Here is a 17,500-nt window from a genome sequence, read left to right as displayed (position 1 = left end):
ATGAGAACACGCTGGTGATTATCGGTTGATAACATTCGAAGCAGGTGAACAGCTCTTATCTTAACGTTCGAAGCAGGTGAACAGCTCTTATCTTAACGTTCGAAGCAGGTGAACAGCTCTTATCTTAACGTTCGAAGCAGGTGAACAGCTCTTATCTTAACGTTCGAAGCAGGTGAACAGCTCTTATCTTAACATTCGAAGCAGGTGAACAGCTCTTATCTTAACGTTCGAAGCAGGTGAACAGCTCTTATCTTAACGTTCGAAGCAGGTGAACAGCTCTTATCTTAACATTCGAAGCAGGTGAACAGCTCTTATCTTAACGTTCGAAGCAGGTGAACAGCTCTTATCTTAACATTCGAAGCAGGTGAACAGCTCTTATCTTAACGTTCGAAGCAGGTGAACAGCTCTTATCTTAACATTCGAAGCAGGTGAACAGCTCTTATCTTAACGTTTGAAGCAGGTGAACAGCTCTTATCTTAACGTTCGAAGCAGGTGAACAGCTCTTATATTAACATTCGAAGCAGCTGAACACTCTTATCTTAACATTCGAAGCAGGTGAACAGCTCTTATTTTTGTCATTTTGAAAACCATGCAATCCGCCTCATTGCAGGCGGATCCGCTCTGTCGTTGGTTTTGCCTGGTGTGACCGTGGTGACGGCTGTCTTGTTAGTGTGTGTGTGTGTGTGTGTGTGTGTGTGTGTGTGTGTGTGTGTGTGTGTGTGTGTGCGTGTGCGTGTGCGTGCGTGCGTGCGTGCACTAGAGTACAGCGTGCGCTAGAGTACAGTGTGAGGAGAACATCTGCCACATGACTAAAATGTAAATGTAGTGTGTGTGTGTGAAACGGGGGGTCAACCAGCCGCGTCGCCAAAACACGCTTTCTCTTTAGTACAAGAATAATTCTATAAAAAGCTGCTATATTATCTCTCTGAAAGGTGAACGGGGCCACAATGAAAGCCTGGCTAAGTGAGCAATGAAAGGGACAGTCAGAACAGCGCACACACACACACACACACACACACAAACACACGTACTACACACACACACATGTACACACACGTGCACACACAGAGTCACACAAACATAAACGGCGGGCTCTGGCAGCGTCGCTGATAGCTTTGAGCGCTGCTAGCTAGTTGGGCGTCACGAGTGGGGAAAACAAGCTCTCGGCGAGGAGGTCTCATCTGTGTTTTGTCTCGTTACCGACTCCTTCAAAGAGCCTTCAGTGTGTGCGCACTCATGCACAGACACACACACACGCATGCACGCACAAATGCACGCACACACGCACTCACTCACACACACATGCATGCATGCACGCACACGCGCACGCACACACGCACGCAGACAAATACGTGGCAAGTGGGCTCATCATGCCGCGTTAAGTGGGCCTGTTTAAGACACAGTGGCGCTTTAATGTGGCTAATGGCAGCTAGACAGGCTTGTGATGACAGCCACAGCCGCGGAGAGACGAGTGCATCATACATATTCCTACAGCGGGTGTTACACAAAGCGTCGTGGTTTGCAGGGGCCAGTGTGTTTTATTCATAAACACATCGTCGCTTCGCGTTTGAAGCGCTCTTTACAGAGTGCGTGTCAACAACCATCAGCGTCCCGCGCAGGGGGACTCACGGTGACATTGCCTCGGGCTACCGGAGAGACACCTGAGGGCTTTTCCTCACAGAGGAAAGCATCATTTTCAGGCTGATTATACAGACAAAGGGAGAGGGAGAGGGAGAGGGAGGGGGAGAGAGAGAGGGAGAGAGGGAGAGAGAGAGAATTGAATTGGAAATCCGAGACAAAGCGTCCTCTTAAAGGGATATTTCACTTTGGGTCACTTTTATCATAATTCTCAGGCTTATGTGAACAACAGTTTTTAAGTTGCTCGATTCGGTATTTTAGATATTTGATATTCATTTCTAGCTGCCCCACCCCCTTACTATATACAAACCCATTGTAACTTCAAACTGCATTTATAACCATGATAGATTCAGCAATCTACAGTACCTGTCCTTTTTTTGTGGTGACTGATATTGGCCTCCTACTTCGTGAGGCAAGTAAGACTTGCAGAGCCATGAGGCCCATAGGGCAGGAGCCTATGTGTTTCTGTAGCGTGAGGCAGCTTAATGTACAAGTACACCCCCTGGACATGATGTACAAGTACACCCCCTGGACATGATGTACAAGTACACCCCCTAGACCTGATGTACAAGTACACCCCCTGGACATGATGTACGTACAAGTACACCCCCTGGACATGACGCTAGTATGTCGCAGGGACTTATACCCCCAATCAAACCCTTGATGCTGAGTGTCAAGCAGGGAGGCACTGGGTCCCACTGAGTCTTTAGTATGACCCGGGTCGTACTAAAGGTCATATGTTCCTCCAATATGACGTACAATTGTGGCAACACAAACATTAAATGCCATTGACAATGAAGGGAACATTTACGTCAATATGTATAGACAAAGCAAATCGGCTAACCAATCACATGAATTCAGTTGTTCATGAGATTATGTATAATGATAAGAGTGCCCCTCACTTCACACGGGTGTGATTTTTAAAGTGAAATATCCCTTGAATGATTAACCCATTTAATAAACCCGTTAACCCATTCTGAACGGGAACCCGTTTTGGCGTCAGCATCATGTTATGCTTTAGCTATTGAAAAATAGCAGATCTACAAGCTCATAGCGCGCCACCGAGTGGCGCGCTACGAGCTTGTAGATCTGCTATTTTTGAAAAATCGAAGAACGACTGACATTTTTTTAATCTGATCTCAGGTCAGAATGGGTTAATCAGACCCAGTGTGTGTCCAGTGGAAACCTCGTATGAATCTGATCTCAGGTCAGAATGGGTTAATCGCTTTATATACCGATCATACAGGGGGATGTACTGTATTTGACTGTATGTACATTTTTGTCCCCTGTGACGCTCCGTAGCTGATCACACCGCACGCCATCCGCGTGCAGACCCCGCCCAGGCACATCCCCGGGGTGGTGGAGGTCACGCTGTCCTACAAGTCCAAACAGTTCTGCAAGGGCACGCCGGGACGCTTCATCTACACAGGTACAAACACCCGCCGGCACACACACACACACACACACACACACACACACACACACACGCACACACGCACACACACACACACACACACACATACCCGCGTGTTTGCTTACGTATACAGCGCTGGGAAAACAGATGACGCAGCAACAATAAGCATTCCATACCCTCCTCCTCTTCCAGTAATGTACAGTATAGTGTACAGTATAACACGCTGGTCAGCTGTGTGAGGATGACAGAGCACACGGCAGCAGCAGGGTCATGACATCACCACAGGGAATGATGACCTAACAGGAAGTGGAACAACGGCGCTGTGTCCTGTGTGTGTGTGTGTGTCCAGTTTACTGTTGTGTTACTATTCCGCAATCTCTCTTTTTCGGCATTTATTTGATGTAAGCTGACAGGAAATGACAGGGCTTTAACAGCAGACTGTATGACGGAATCATTGTGAAAGTTGTGTGAGGCAACAGTCTGCTTTGTATGACACCGCGTAGCATGAATAGCCTGAAAATATCACATATATAATACACTGCATTCTGATGTACTACATGACTACCAGTAATATCACATACACTGCATTCTGATGTACTACATGACTACCAGTAAATATAAATATCACATATATAATACACTGCATTCTTATGTACTACATGACTACCAGTAAGCCTCGTTGACGGAAGACTGCTGGGCGAGTGCTGGCGCTTTGGCATGGGGGGGTCAGATCAACATCGACTGAATAAGGAGCATGTCTTGAATGTACAGGGTTTGATAAGGTCAGATCAACATATGGAATGTCAGAACAGGTCAGCTCCATATATGGAGATCTATGGGTGGTAGCGGGGACATTCTCTTGAGTGTACATGCAGGGTTTGATGAGGGACCAGGTAGGGCTGGGCCTTAATTTTTGGAACCTGTTGAGACCTCTAGTTTTCGCTGGCTGCCGGGCCCGTCTAGATTTAAAAGGACAGGTATCGGTCAAAAGGGAGACATCGAAGAGGAAGGTTGGATGGTGAAGGATCAACATATGGAATGTCAGAACAGGTAAGCTCCATATGGAGATCTAAGGCTTTGAGGTTTGAGGTCAGATGTAGAGTTGCTGCATAGCCAATATTGATGTCATCAGGGATCTCCATATACAGTATGGGCTTAATTGTGACAGCAGGATCTCCATCCCTGATGATGTCACATGATGTCACGAGACCTGGGCGGGGGCATTCCCATGTATGGGCATATCGAGTGACTGACGGGAAATGTACAATTTCATATAGTAAATGCGACCTGCGGTCGCAATAACATTATAAATCAGTGGAATTCAATGATGTGTCGTGGTGGAGATCCGAGTGTATTCAGGCTTTCATTTATACACCAGCTGCTTTCACTAATTACTTGCATCCTCTCTGGTCGAAGCTGTTAATCAGTGAAATAGGCTGTTGTAGTGTTCGTGTTGTGTTTGGACTGAAGACCTGCAGACATGATCTATCATGTTTTGTGGACACATAACACAATGAACCCACTATTCACTACCAAGCTAGCACGGTCAGGACCTGGACGAATTAGTCACGTCTCTATTGGGGACAGATTAAGTCATATCATATAACTAGAGTCGTCAGATCTGGCCCAGAATAAGCTATATTATTTCAACTGGTGAAGGCGTCCTGGAAATGCCGTAAAGATCATCCCCATATGGGCTGTGATCTGGCCTAGTCCTCAATGTAAAGATCATCCCCATATGGGCTGTGATCTGGCCTATAGGATTGAACGTTCTGAACGTCATTTGGCTTGCTGGGTAATATACAGAACATGTATCTATATATACAGTATGACCGGCTGCTGTACTCAACTTAACCCAAACCCATGGCACTTTAACACATTAAACACCTATAAGGCATAAACAAAACTTAATTTTTATTTATTTATATTTATGAACTTTGTTCCCCCCCCCCCCCCCCCCCCAAATAAATCTAGATTCTAGATTTATTTTTTTACTTTTGGGTTTTTGGGTTTTCTTTTTACAATTTTGGAATAGAAAACAAAACAATGGACCAATCTATATTTCTTCATCTGATATTTTGAAAACAGGATTGTTGAAACCCTATGCCTCTGTCTAATGACATGCCAGGATTAAAGACTACATACTATACACTGACATCACAGAACACCTTAGAGCAGTGTTGCTTTTCAACCCTTTTCATATCAAGGACCATCATTTATTCAGCATTTGAGCCACGGACCACCATCTGATGACATTTAGCCTCTCAGACCCAAAACGAAAGACTATTTAGTTGGATAAGATTCTGTCCTGCACAGTTCCATGCTGTATTGATGTTGGTACCATAGGAGAGACAATGGGCAAACAATTCTTCTAATTGTGTACACTCTGTAATGGTCAATTTGGTTACCAACTCTCCGTCATTTTTCTGAGGACCACCTGGAACCCCCTCAAGGACCACTGGTGGTCCTCGGACCGCTGGTTGAGAAGCACTGCTTTAGAGCATAGAGAGTGTCTCTTCTCCTTCTCCAGGTGATATTACATATATTATGTGTGAATATAGAACCAGTCCTTCCTTCCTTCCACTTCCAAAACTTGCCTATCTGACCATTTTAAATGAACCGAAACAGTGTTGAGATCAGCGAGTTACACAGCACTACGCTCCCAAGATTTACACATCCTGGAGGAGTAGAAGGTCATGTGTGTGCGTGGCTGCGTGTGTGTGTGTGTGACTGCGTGTGTGTGTGTGACTGCGTGTGTGTGTGTGACTGCGTGTGTGTGTGACTGCGTGCGTGCGTGCGGCAGATTGACCTAGTGATTGCTGAGATTATTGAGATTTAACCTCAGGCTTGAGTCTGAAGGAGAAAGGCTCAGACAGCGAAAGTCATATTTGACGATGGAAGGGAGGGAGAGAGACACACACACACACACACACACACACAGAGTGAGGGGGGTGTGGCTGGATGGGACCTGCATCGGCGGGCTAAGAAAATCTTGAGTGTTGTGTTATGAGTGCACGTCAGTGCACATAGGGTGTTGTATGTGTGTGTGTGTGTGTGTGTGTGTGTGTGTGTGTGTGTGTGTGTGGCGTGGCGACTGACTGACACAGTGAATGTGAGGCGGTGATTAAGTGAGGCGATGCCGCTGCTCTCCAGGGACTCCCAGAATCACATAAATCTGTCTGTAATCTCCTCCACTGATAGACCTAAACCCTAAACCCTAAACCCTAAACCGGAGCTGGAACCGCTGACATCTGACCACACATCGCCATGCAGGGAAGCACCCTATCCTCACACAGGCTGTTTGAGCATGCGCATATTCACATGCACACACACACACACGCGCGTGTGTGTGTTGTGTGTGTGTGTGTGTGTGTGTGTGTGTGTGTGTGTGTGTGTGTGTGTGTGTGTGTGTGTGTGTGACTGTGTGTTTGGCACCCAGTTTTATATTTGTATGATGAATATTTGGACAGACACACACACACACACACACACACACACACGCACACACACACGCACACACATTGCTGAGACAGTGGGCAGATGGGTGGGCAGCCTCCACCATGCCAGAGCTGTCCAACAGGCTTCACGCTGCCAAACATGTGAGTGTGCGCGCGCATGAGTGTCTGTGTGTGCATGCGTGCGTGTGAACAATGCGTGCATGCATTTGCGTGTGCGCATGCATGCACACACACGTGTGTGTGTTTCTGTGTGTGTGTGTGCATCAGACATGTGAACAGCTTATGCATGTATCAGATAGCCTCATCTCTCTCTCACCTTGTCACGTCCACTTATTCAAAACTCCCCTCTTTGAAATGAATTAATTTCCTCTCTCAGCCTATGGGTAGAGAGAGAGAGGGGATGACAGAGAGAAAGATGGGGAGAAGAGAGAGAGAGGGAGAGAGGGAGGGGGGAGACAGAGAGAAAGATGGGGGAGAGAGAGAGAGAGAGGGAGAGAGGGAGGGGGGGAGACAGAGAGAAAGATGGGGGAGAGAGAGAGAGAGACAGAGAGAGACAGAGGGAGAGAGGAAGGAAAATAATCTCAACAGGTGAGTGAGAGGTCGTGCACTTTGAGCCCCAACACACACAGTCCCACACACAACCTAGTCGTCCGTGTCGAGGCTTCAATCTCTCTCTCTCTCTCTCTCTCTCTCTCTCTCTCTCTCTCTCTCCCTGTCTGTCTGTCTGTCTGTCTGTCCACCCTGGAGCTCTCTCTCTCACCGGGTGGGCGTGGTCTTGGAGCGATGCCCGCTGCTCGCTGCCTCCTCGAGTCAACCAACCATCGGTGCCTCCATTAACTGCTCCGTTATGATGTCATCATTATGCTTTCACCTGCTGTAGTAGCAACAACCACCCTGATATGGGAGAGAGAGAGAGAGAGAGAGAGAAGAGGGGAGGTAGAAATGGAGGAAGGGGGGCGAGAGGGGCTGATGAGAGTGGAGGACAGGGGAGAGAGAGATGCAGAGAGAGAAAGAGAGAGGGGAGTATAGAAGGATGGATGGAGGATTATACCGAGGGCCATCCAGTCCTCCTGGGCCTGCTTGGCACCGGTTTGAGCCCAGTTGCCAGTGGGTACTAATCATGGAGGATTGGCAGCGCGGCGTGGCAGCTGGCAGCACTCGCGTGCACACACACACACACACACACACACACACACACACATGCACAGACACGCACGCAGACACATGTATAGCCGCATAAAATGCATGTATATACACACACACACACACACGCACGCATGCATCATATATGCATGCCCGTGTGCAAACAAATGCATGCATGCATGCACGCACGCACGTGCGTGCAACTGAATTACATCGGGGACAGCTGGCATTGCTAATCAACTTCTGCTGAGGAGAGGAAAGCAAGCGACTCACAGACCTAATTAAGTCAACACATAACCAATACTGCTGCTGCTGCTGCTGCTACCACACGCACGCGCACGCACACGGGCGCGCGCACAAACACACACATGCACGCATGCATCCACGTGCACACACACACAGCCCTCACTGTGCAATCTATATACAGGTACAGCGTATAGGTGTATCCTCTCGTGTTACCATGGATGTTAGACGAACCACATGTCACTGAATGGAGAGACTCTCGGCCAGTGGTGTAGAAGAGCAGTGGTTCTTAAGCAGTGGTCCGGGGACCACCAGTGGTCCTTGAGGGGGTTCCAGGTGGTCCCCAATTAAACGAGTTTTACTGCAAGGCTTGTCATTAACTTTTTGAGGCAAATGCACTTGTCCTTCAGACAAGTGCATTTCCTATTCATTGTCCGGGCACAAAAGTCACTTGTCCGGAGCACGAGCACATTACATTTTAAATCAACTAACTGTAAGTTGGTTTTACTTGGTGAATACATGTTTGAATATTAGGTGAATATTCTAAGTTTGCAAGTTAATAGCCCTAGATTAGAATGTCTATGATCTTACATAATTATATTTCATGTATTCCAAATACACAGCCATAGATCGGTCCTATCCGCGCACAGTTACCAGACTGACCGCGTCGGAATTTAAACGTATAGCACTGCCTGTGTGTGTGTGCACCCACCCAATAATTAATTCCAGAGACTTAGACTCGTTTTGGGGGACTAGTTTCATATTAATTTGAAAGTTCTGGCAGAAAATGTGTATTTAGTCAAATAGCCCCGCACTTTTCCACGAGCTGCACATGGGCGAGATTCTCTGCAGGACTGAACATATCAAAACTTTAGGAAGCACAAATGTAAGTATGGGGCACACAAAACAGGTTGTGTGATCAATTACCCAACACCAATCACAACACCTGTCAATTGTGTGCGCCATGTTTGTGCTTCCCAAACATCGACTGTTCCCAAAGGATTCTTTTTAATTTTCAGTCTAGCTTTTCCTCATGTAAAGTGGCGATATTTTACATGACATATGTTTTCTGCCAGAACTTTCACATGGATATGACATTAGAGGACAATATCTGACTCAAAGAGTGTGAGTATACACGCAGTGCTACAAGTTTACATGCTGACGTGGTCAGTCTGCTAACTGCTCTGATAGGACTGATAATATGGCTGTGTATTTGGAATTTGGAAAACATGAAATGAATGTAAGATTCCAGACATTCGAGGGCTATTAACAATATTGGAAAGGTGATGATTAGGAAAGCCAGACAATATTGTTGGCTGGTATGAGCGTCACAGTGAAACCAAGAGTCACTTGTCCAACGGACAAGTAACATTTTAATGCACTTGTCCGGGAAGATGTAATACTTGTCTCGGACAAGCGACAAGCCTTAATTTCAAGCTCAGCAAAGCTCAACAATGCGTTGAGCTTTCAAACAACGGCTTAAATCAGGCTTAGTCCAGTCAACTGCTTTCAGTTTTGCTACTTTAAGTATACGTTTTTATACCAATACTTTTGTACTCAAGTCTGTTTTATAGTGTTTCTACATTCCAGGATACTTTTACTAGTAGAGTAAAACATTCCAGTACTGTTTCCACCACGGCTCTCAGCTGTATTTCAGTCTAAAAGAAAGGGGGGAAGATATGGGGGAGAGAGAGAGAGACAAAGGGCAGGGGAGTTGAGTTTTGAGATTTAGCAGAGAGAGTTATAGCGGCGGTTGTGTGTGTGTGTGTGCGTGCGTGCGTGCGTGCGTGCGTTTGCGTGCGTTTGCGTGCGTGCGTACAGTACGTGCGTGCGTGCTCGTGTGTGTGTGTCTCTGAGGATTCCTCTGCCATTAGACTTCAGAAAGCTCCCAATTAGACTCATCAAAGGCAATTAAGCTCAGCTGATAAGAATGAAAGAATGTTTTACGTTCTCTCTGTCTCTTTCTCCTATGCTCCACTTTTAATCCAGCTCCCACTTTCTCCTTCGCTCTGTGCCCTCTGCCTCACCCACCTCTGGGGCCGAAATACCCCCCCCCCCTCTCTCTCTCTCTCCCCCTTATCTCTCTCTCCTTCTCTGTGTGTCTCCATTTTAAAATTTCCTTAATCTTTATTGGCATGACAAGTAATGCATGCAGAAATAAATTTCTCGGCGACCATAAAAAACATTTGATCACCAAGCCGTACTACACTCTCTCTCTCTCTCTCTCTCTCTATCATTACCAGGTCATTTCTAGGGGTGCACGATTATGAAATTATGACTGATATCCGATCTCCGATTATTTGCAGGGTCATATTTGCTGATACCGATTCTGACCGATTCCAATATTATACAGGAGGAAATGGAAACAAGCTATAGGGGTTTGGCCCAAAGCCTGTTAATAGTATTCATTCTATCAATAAATAGCCTGTACTCTTTTCCAACTGTCTATTTTTCATTTAAAACAAATGTAGATTAAATAATCTGTATTATTTTGTAGTGTGTGTGTGTGCACGCGTAGTGTAGTGTGTGTGCATGCGTGCGTGTGTGCGTGTTCAGGGTCTGGCTGTGTATCACGTTGCACTTATTGCTGTCTTTACATCGTCCATCAGAACGTTGCTCTCTCTTCTCTTCTCCAAGCAATGCAGAGATCTAATGCTCCCTGCATGAGATCTAATGCTGCCTGCATGCCACTGAGACGGCGTGCGTGCGTGCGTGCGTGCGTGCGTGCGTGCGTGCGTGACATAGGAGTATACAACTGGTCATAGATTGGTGGTTGCTGATGAATCGTACTTGTCGTTCACAAGGCAATCGCTGCCTCCTCAGTATGCAGCGATGTCCGCTCCGCTGCCGTGTCTGCCGGAGCCGTGGCTGATATTAAAAGACTCCCCCGGTTTCACCATCACACACACACACACACACACATTAAGGGTAGTTCCTGGGGGCGCTGGGTGCAGATGAAGGTGCGTGGGGAGGGGACGCATCAGTCAGCTGGGCTGTGGATGAAGCCGTTAAAGAGGAGAGCAGACAGCGAACAAGACAAAAAGTCAGTCAGGACAGGAGCAGAATTTTAACCAGCTGAGGTGGTGGGATCCCCATCAGCAGAGCCTTAGATATAGACAGAGTTACGCAAACTGCGTTCACTTCATGGGGCTTCAGTCCAATGGCTTCCTAGACCGGAAGTAGGACTCAGGCAACAGCCCGGCTTTAATGATCTTAAATCCCTTTATTTTAGATTGTTTTGTAGTAATAGTACAACATGAACATTAAAGATACTTTAGTTGTTAATGTACAATACTTTAAAACAGTTGTCATGTTGCACACATGCTTAAAATAGCTCTTATTTGCGCCGCCCTCGTTGAAAACAATGTATTTCCAACTCCAGCTTGTCTCAGTTCAGGCTGCATGAACAGCGCTCGAGCGCTCGGTTTCTGCCCCCTCAATATCGTAACTCTTCTATTAGATGCCTCTGCCCATCAGCAGCCAGCTGAGGTGGTGGGATCCCCATCACCAGCCAGCTCCACACGACTCAATCGACTATAATGAATTTAGATCAGACGTGGAGATCTCGGATCACCAGGGTATGCGAGACTAAAGACAGTGGACAGAAAGGCCAGGTATAGGCTATATATATCTGGCTGAACGGGGTCACTAAACCCAGTGGCCATGAAGCGCAGGCATATCTGGCAGAACAGGGTCACTAAGTTGCTGTTATATCATTGTCTCTGTTCATTTCTTTTCATTGTTAGGCCTATACTGTATTGCTTGTTGTTCACTTGTCTCTGTGTGCACAATGTTGCGTTATTTGTTTTGTTGTATGTGTGCTCCTGTTTTTAAGAGTCCACATTAATGAACACCGTCTGAGTCAAACAACTCCTCTGGATGTGTGTGATACTGTGCACACGCTCACACACAGTATCAGGCCCGTGTTTGCTTTGGTTCAATTACATCCAGACTGACATAGCTTTGGTGGAGGCATCCATTGTATCACATGCACACATCTGCATGGAACAACACAGGCGCCTGCACACACACACACACACACACGCACACACACGCACACGCACACGCGCACAGACACACACACACACACACACACACACACACACACACACGCACACACATGCACACGCACACACCACGCAGTCAGCTGGCAATAAAATTGGGGTGCAGCCGTGAGGTGGTCAATTACTGCCTCTGCTCCTATTTGTGAATGCCGTCGTTTATTGAGCCCGGGTGGTGTCTTGCTCTTGATTAAAAGGCCTGGCTCTCCAGCTGGAGACAGGCTGGGAGGAGGAGGAGGAGGAGGAGGAGGTGGTGGTGGTGGTGATGGAGGAGGAGGAGGAGGTGGGGGAGGAGGAGGAGGAGGAGGAGGTGGGGGAGGAGGAGGAGGAGGTGGGGGAGGAGGAGGAGGAGGAGGAGGAGGAGGAGGTGGTGGTGGTGGTGGTGGTGGTGGTGATGGAGATGGAGGAGGAGGAGGAGGAGGTGGTGGGGGTGGTGGTGGTGATGGAGGAGGTGGGGGAGGAGGAGGAGGTGGAGGAGGTGGTCTTTCTCTCTGCGCTCGCCTCCACACTCAGGCCACCAGGGAACTCACTCACACACCAACACAACAAAACGCTGCGAGTTGAGATTTATTTTCTATTCCGCGTTTAGCTCTCTCCCCGTGTACGCGTTCCCCTGGCGAGCGCCATGCCTGTTACGGTCGGGTCGGCAGCATCTGCTGCTCCGTGATGACGATGGAAATGAATTTGGAATGTAAATGATAAAAATAAAAAAAAAAGAGAAATGTGCCATGTTTGTGCTTATTTATCATTTTTTAAATGTATACTTAAAGATGGAGCTATAGTGATCCCCCCCCCCCTGTGTGTACAGTGTCTATACAGAAAGTGTTAAAATGATGTTTTTTATTTGGCCACACCCACCAGTTCATGAAGTAATGGTTTTCACCATAGCACCACCACCTGAACGCCCACAGGCGAGAAAATCTTTTGAAAAATCATTAAAAACTAAATCTAGAAAACAAGAAAACCAACAGGATTTTAGTAGCAACCCATGAAAACCGACCCACTGTTTGGGAAGTAGTGCTCTATCTTTCTACCGTGTATATTTGCTCCCCCCCCCCAAAATACACAACATTTCTTTGCCATAAATATCCCATCTAAGCTCACAACTTGTTTATAATTTGAGGGAAATTCCGTTTTCAGCTTCACCCAGTTGCTTGCTGCTCATGTGGTCATTGGGACTACAGCCTATATATATAGGCTATAGCGTTGTTGCTCAGGGACACCTCCACATATTGCCCGGTCCGGGGATTCAAACCCGGGACCGTCTGTTTACCACAAGGTCAATAATAATATATAAGTCAGTCACGTAAAATATAGGAACATTTCTAGACGTTTCCAGAAACACAATCCCTTCTGAGCCTAAAGCTGTTTGTTTGTGCAGATCTTTCAGTTCTGATCTACGAGGTTATCTTTTGCATCCAGCATCCATTGTATTGGACATCAGCATGTGCATATATATATATATCTTTTAGTATTGTTAAGTGTCTATGTGTTCTTTGTGCAGCACATTATTAGAGCTTACGTTCTGCTGGCATCCACACCTCCATTGATTTGTAGAATCACTCTCCACCTTTCCCTGCCCTCCCTTCTCCTCTCTCTCTCTCCCTCTCTCTCTCTCCCTCTCTCTCTCTCTCTCTCTCTCTCCGGGAGCAAAGAAAGCACAACTCATCTGTTTTCTACGTATGAATTTCCAGCCATGCATTAGTCTCTCTGACATGTTCAAGCGGTGCTTTATTTAGCTTGTCGGATTCTGCAAATAAACGCAATCTCGGGGTTTATGGAAAAATGGATAAAAATTAGATTGTAAGGTATTGATCGGGATTGGGGAGTCGTTGATGGCGATTGGTGTGTGTGTGTGTGTGTGTGTCTGTGTGTGTATGCGTGCGTGCGCGCCGCGTTGAATGTGTTTGTAGATGGTGGAGCGGGGGGGGATGAGGTGCAATTCTCAGCTGTGTGTGTGTGTGTGTGTGTGTGTGTGTGTGTGTGTGTGCGTGCGTGTGCCTGTGCGTGTGAGAGGGGGTAGAAATGAAGCCGTAATTCAGCGCTATTGAACCTCTGCCACTGGCGGCATCGATCGCTGGCCAGCGCTTATGAGATCACACCTGAGACTGGAAGGGAGAGAGAGAGAGAGAGAGAGAGAGACAAAGAATGGAGAGAGGGATGTAGGGAGACGGCGAGAGAGAGAGATGTGTGTGTGTGTGGGGTGGGGTGGGGGTGCTGGTGTCGTTCGTGCTCTACAAGCTCACGAATATGACTGTGCGGTGAGCTTGTAGATCTGCTATTTGCCGCATGCATACCAAGCACAAATGAGGCTTGAGTGAGGGAGCTATAGTATAGGAGGGAGAGAAGAGAACAAGAGAAGTGTATAGTTGTTGTAAGAGCCTTTTCTCCAAGATGGAAGACCCTCTCTCTCCTCACAGCAAATATCAACACATGAACAGATCTCTTTATTGTATGCATGTATCATTACAATCTATAGTTTGCCCAATTATCCAGCTTTACAGAGCAATGGCGAAAAAAAAGAAAAGAAAAGCAAGGCATAAAACATTACATTAATAGCAGCAATGCAATACAGTGAGGACATTAATAACAAGGGATTTAACAGATCAACTGAAAGCAAGAGTGTATAGAAGCAGGTCTTGAGCTGTGCTTTAAACATGTCTACAGAGGCTGCCTGTCGAAGGTACAGTGGGAGTTTGTTCCACGCCGTCGGCCCGTAGAAGTATAGATATATCTTTAACTCTTGAGAGAATTAAAGCCAATGGACCTGTAAGGGTTTAATTTGACGCTCTCAAGAGTTAAAATATTGTTAAATGAATTGCGTCTGAGAGGCTCAAATGCAGAATGAATAATGGGCCTTGATATGAAAAGGGTTGAAAACCACTGATTTAGAATGGTATGTTTGCTAACTCTCATACGCTACATACAGCAGTGATATACATTCATACGTGTATTTTGTTTATTTGATGTATATCAAGTATGACATAATACAGTATTATGATACTCCATTTTCACTACAATTTGTGTAAGTTGGTCTTGATGAAACGGCGTTGTGGAAACAGGGTCTCCTCCCTCCAGATATTATGACCAGCTTTGTTATATAGTCCACATGGGGCCTGTTATCAGAACCAGGCGCACGCACGCACGCACGCACGCACGCACGCAGGGGTCAGGGCCCACAGGGGTCAGGGCCCACAGGACATAGGCCGGTCCTATACTGTACCTCTCATAGTGTTTCCAGGGGTAACAAGCAGCTCTGACCTCTCAATTATCCTCCGATAGCCCCCCCCGCCCCCCCTTCTCTCTCTCCTTCTCCCTCCCCCCCAGCAGTCCTGTGGGTTATTATAGTGAAATATGAAGCAGTGTTGGAGGATTCTGAGCTTCATGAAATTTCCATGAGCATTGATCTGATCTGATGCGGGTGATTGCTGGGTGAATCTCCCCCCCCCCCCCCCCCTCCATCCCAGTCTGCGGGGGCCGTTGCTCATGTATTCATTTATTTATGGCAGTTATGTTTTACTGGCTTTGATTTGCTCTCCTCCAGAGCGACAGCCCGGGCATATAAATATACCTGTGTGATGGAGGGAGAGGGAGGGAGAGGGAGAGAGACAGAGAGAGAGAGATGGGGGTGAACACCTAGCTTTGTTTAAACTCTTATCAATTCAGTCCTGTTGCAAATGTGGGTTTTGCCATTAATAGGCCAGCCACTCCCTTCTAGACATGCTGTAAGGTGTGCGTGCGTGCGTGTGTGTGTGTGTGCGTGCGTGTGCTGTGTATACTGTATGTGCGTGCATTTTGTGTGAGTGCATGCACGTGTCTATGCGTATTATGTTGTCCCCCGTGGACTCAAATTTATGGCCCTTGAAAATGAGACAATTTCACTTCCTCTCTCAATTACCAAAATTGCCTTGTTATTTGTAATAAGGGAGGATATCGCTATATGTATCGTCTTTATGCTATTGTTCACTGGAGGCTCATTTGGTGCGTTGTTGAGAACTGATTAGCGATTAGGGAACGTCTGACAGGGTAAGACTAAATCGTACATGCGCGTGCACTAAGACTTCTTACATTTACTAGGGGCCAACTTCACTCCTTTATTGGTGCCGGCGCGTGCGGTCCACTTGTTCATCAACCCCTCACCTCTGTCTTAACCGGCCACGTAAGTGAGTGAGGTGAGGTGACCACCGCTCCGGTGGTGAGGTGACCACCGCTCCGGTGGTGAGGTGACCACCGCTCCGGTGGTGAGGTGACCACCGCTCCGGTGGTGAGGTGACCACCGCTCCGGTGGTGAGGTGACCACCGCTCCGGTGGTGAGTTGACCACCGAAGCTGTAATAACGTGGAGCGGTGGTGAGTAAAAACGTCACGCGGCTCCGTGACGTCATGTTGTAGTTACGGTGGTCACCTCACCACCGATAAATCAGACTATGAATAAGGTAAGTCCCCTAACCTCATATCAGTCTTAACCGGCCACGTAAGTCCCCTAACCTCATATCAGTCTTAACCGGCTATGTAAGTCAGTTTCACTTCCGTGTGTCCTAATTACAGCCATAGGCTCCAGTATAGTTTGTAAAATCGTGTACGGGATTCTCTACTCTAGCCCACATGACTCAGAATAGAGTGACGGTGTGTGCTCTGTTTTTGTAAACATTGAGCTCATTCTTGGCCAGGATGGATAGAAAGAACGTCGGGCTCGACATATCTTACAAGGACAAGGAAAATGTTGTGTACAAACACGGCTGTGCTTAGAGATACTTTGTTTAACGTTGTGTCTCGTACATGCAGCCGAGATCCAAGCCATCCTATATGTGTCTCTTTGCAAGCTCGTCAATCTGGGTTCCTTGATGCCGTGCTGGAAAGCTGAAAATCTAATTCCGTTTTCTGGCTCATTCCCTCGACGTGACCTGCTGTGGCACTTGGCACTTATGTACTGAGCAAGTCTGCACCATTAGTCTACTTGCCAGCCCGTAGAGCCCCATTGTGAATCCGGACATGTTGAGTTACAGTACACCAAGGTTTTATGTTAGACATGTTTAGTACTGTATGTGTCCCCATGGCATTTAGAAACTGCCGGATGCTAACTTGCATTATGTTGAGCAATTTTCATAATTGGCATAATATGTGACCAACTGACCATAGCATTAGAACGACCTATAGAAGGCAAACAATTCAAAATTCCAGTCATGCTTTAAGTCGCATGTGTCAAACTAAGGGGGTTTCATGTGCTGAAACCATTCCAAGCATTCGTTTCGCAAAAACAACACTCATTGGGCTAAAACGCCCATAGCCACTGCAAATGTGCTGATTTCATCCCATTTGTGACGACGCTACGGCCGTTTTTTAGCCAAAGGAGTGTTTTTTGTGCAAAACTAATGCTTGGAATGGATTTAGCATCATGAAAACCCCTAGTTCGACACATCACATGCTACTTAAGCATGATGAAAATCCTCCTGATTCATACTTATAGTTGCACAACTTAGAGTGTCGCGCAACAACCACAGCCAAAACGCCACATGCGTGTTGCAGCGTGATGCTTCTGTGTGC

General features: G+C 46.9%; 1 protein-coding gene across 1 annotated transcript in view; it reads left to right on the top strand.

The window, feature by feature from the left end:
- ebf1a (EBF transcription factor 1a) overlaps positions 1–17,500 on the top strand; it is an 87,171-nt gene that overhangs the window by 43,839 nt on the left and 25,832 nt on the right. The window contains 1 exon segment of the mRNA XM_080774689.1: positions 2,941–3,067. Within this exon segment, the coding sequence (XP_080630815.1) occupies positions 2,941–3,067 (127 nt within the window).

Source organism: Protomyctophum bolini (assembly GCF_963924005.1).
Source record: "Protomyctophum bolini genome assembly, chromosome: 10".
Lineage (NCBI taxonomy): Eukaryota > Metazoa > Chordata > Actinopteri > Myctophiformes > Myctophidae > Protomyctophum > Protomyctophum bolini.
The sequence above is the reverse complement of the archived record's forward strand: the minus strand, read 5'-3'. Positions and strand labels throughout refer to the sequence as shown.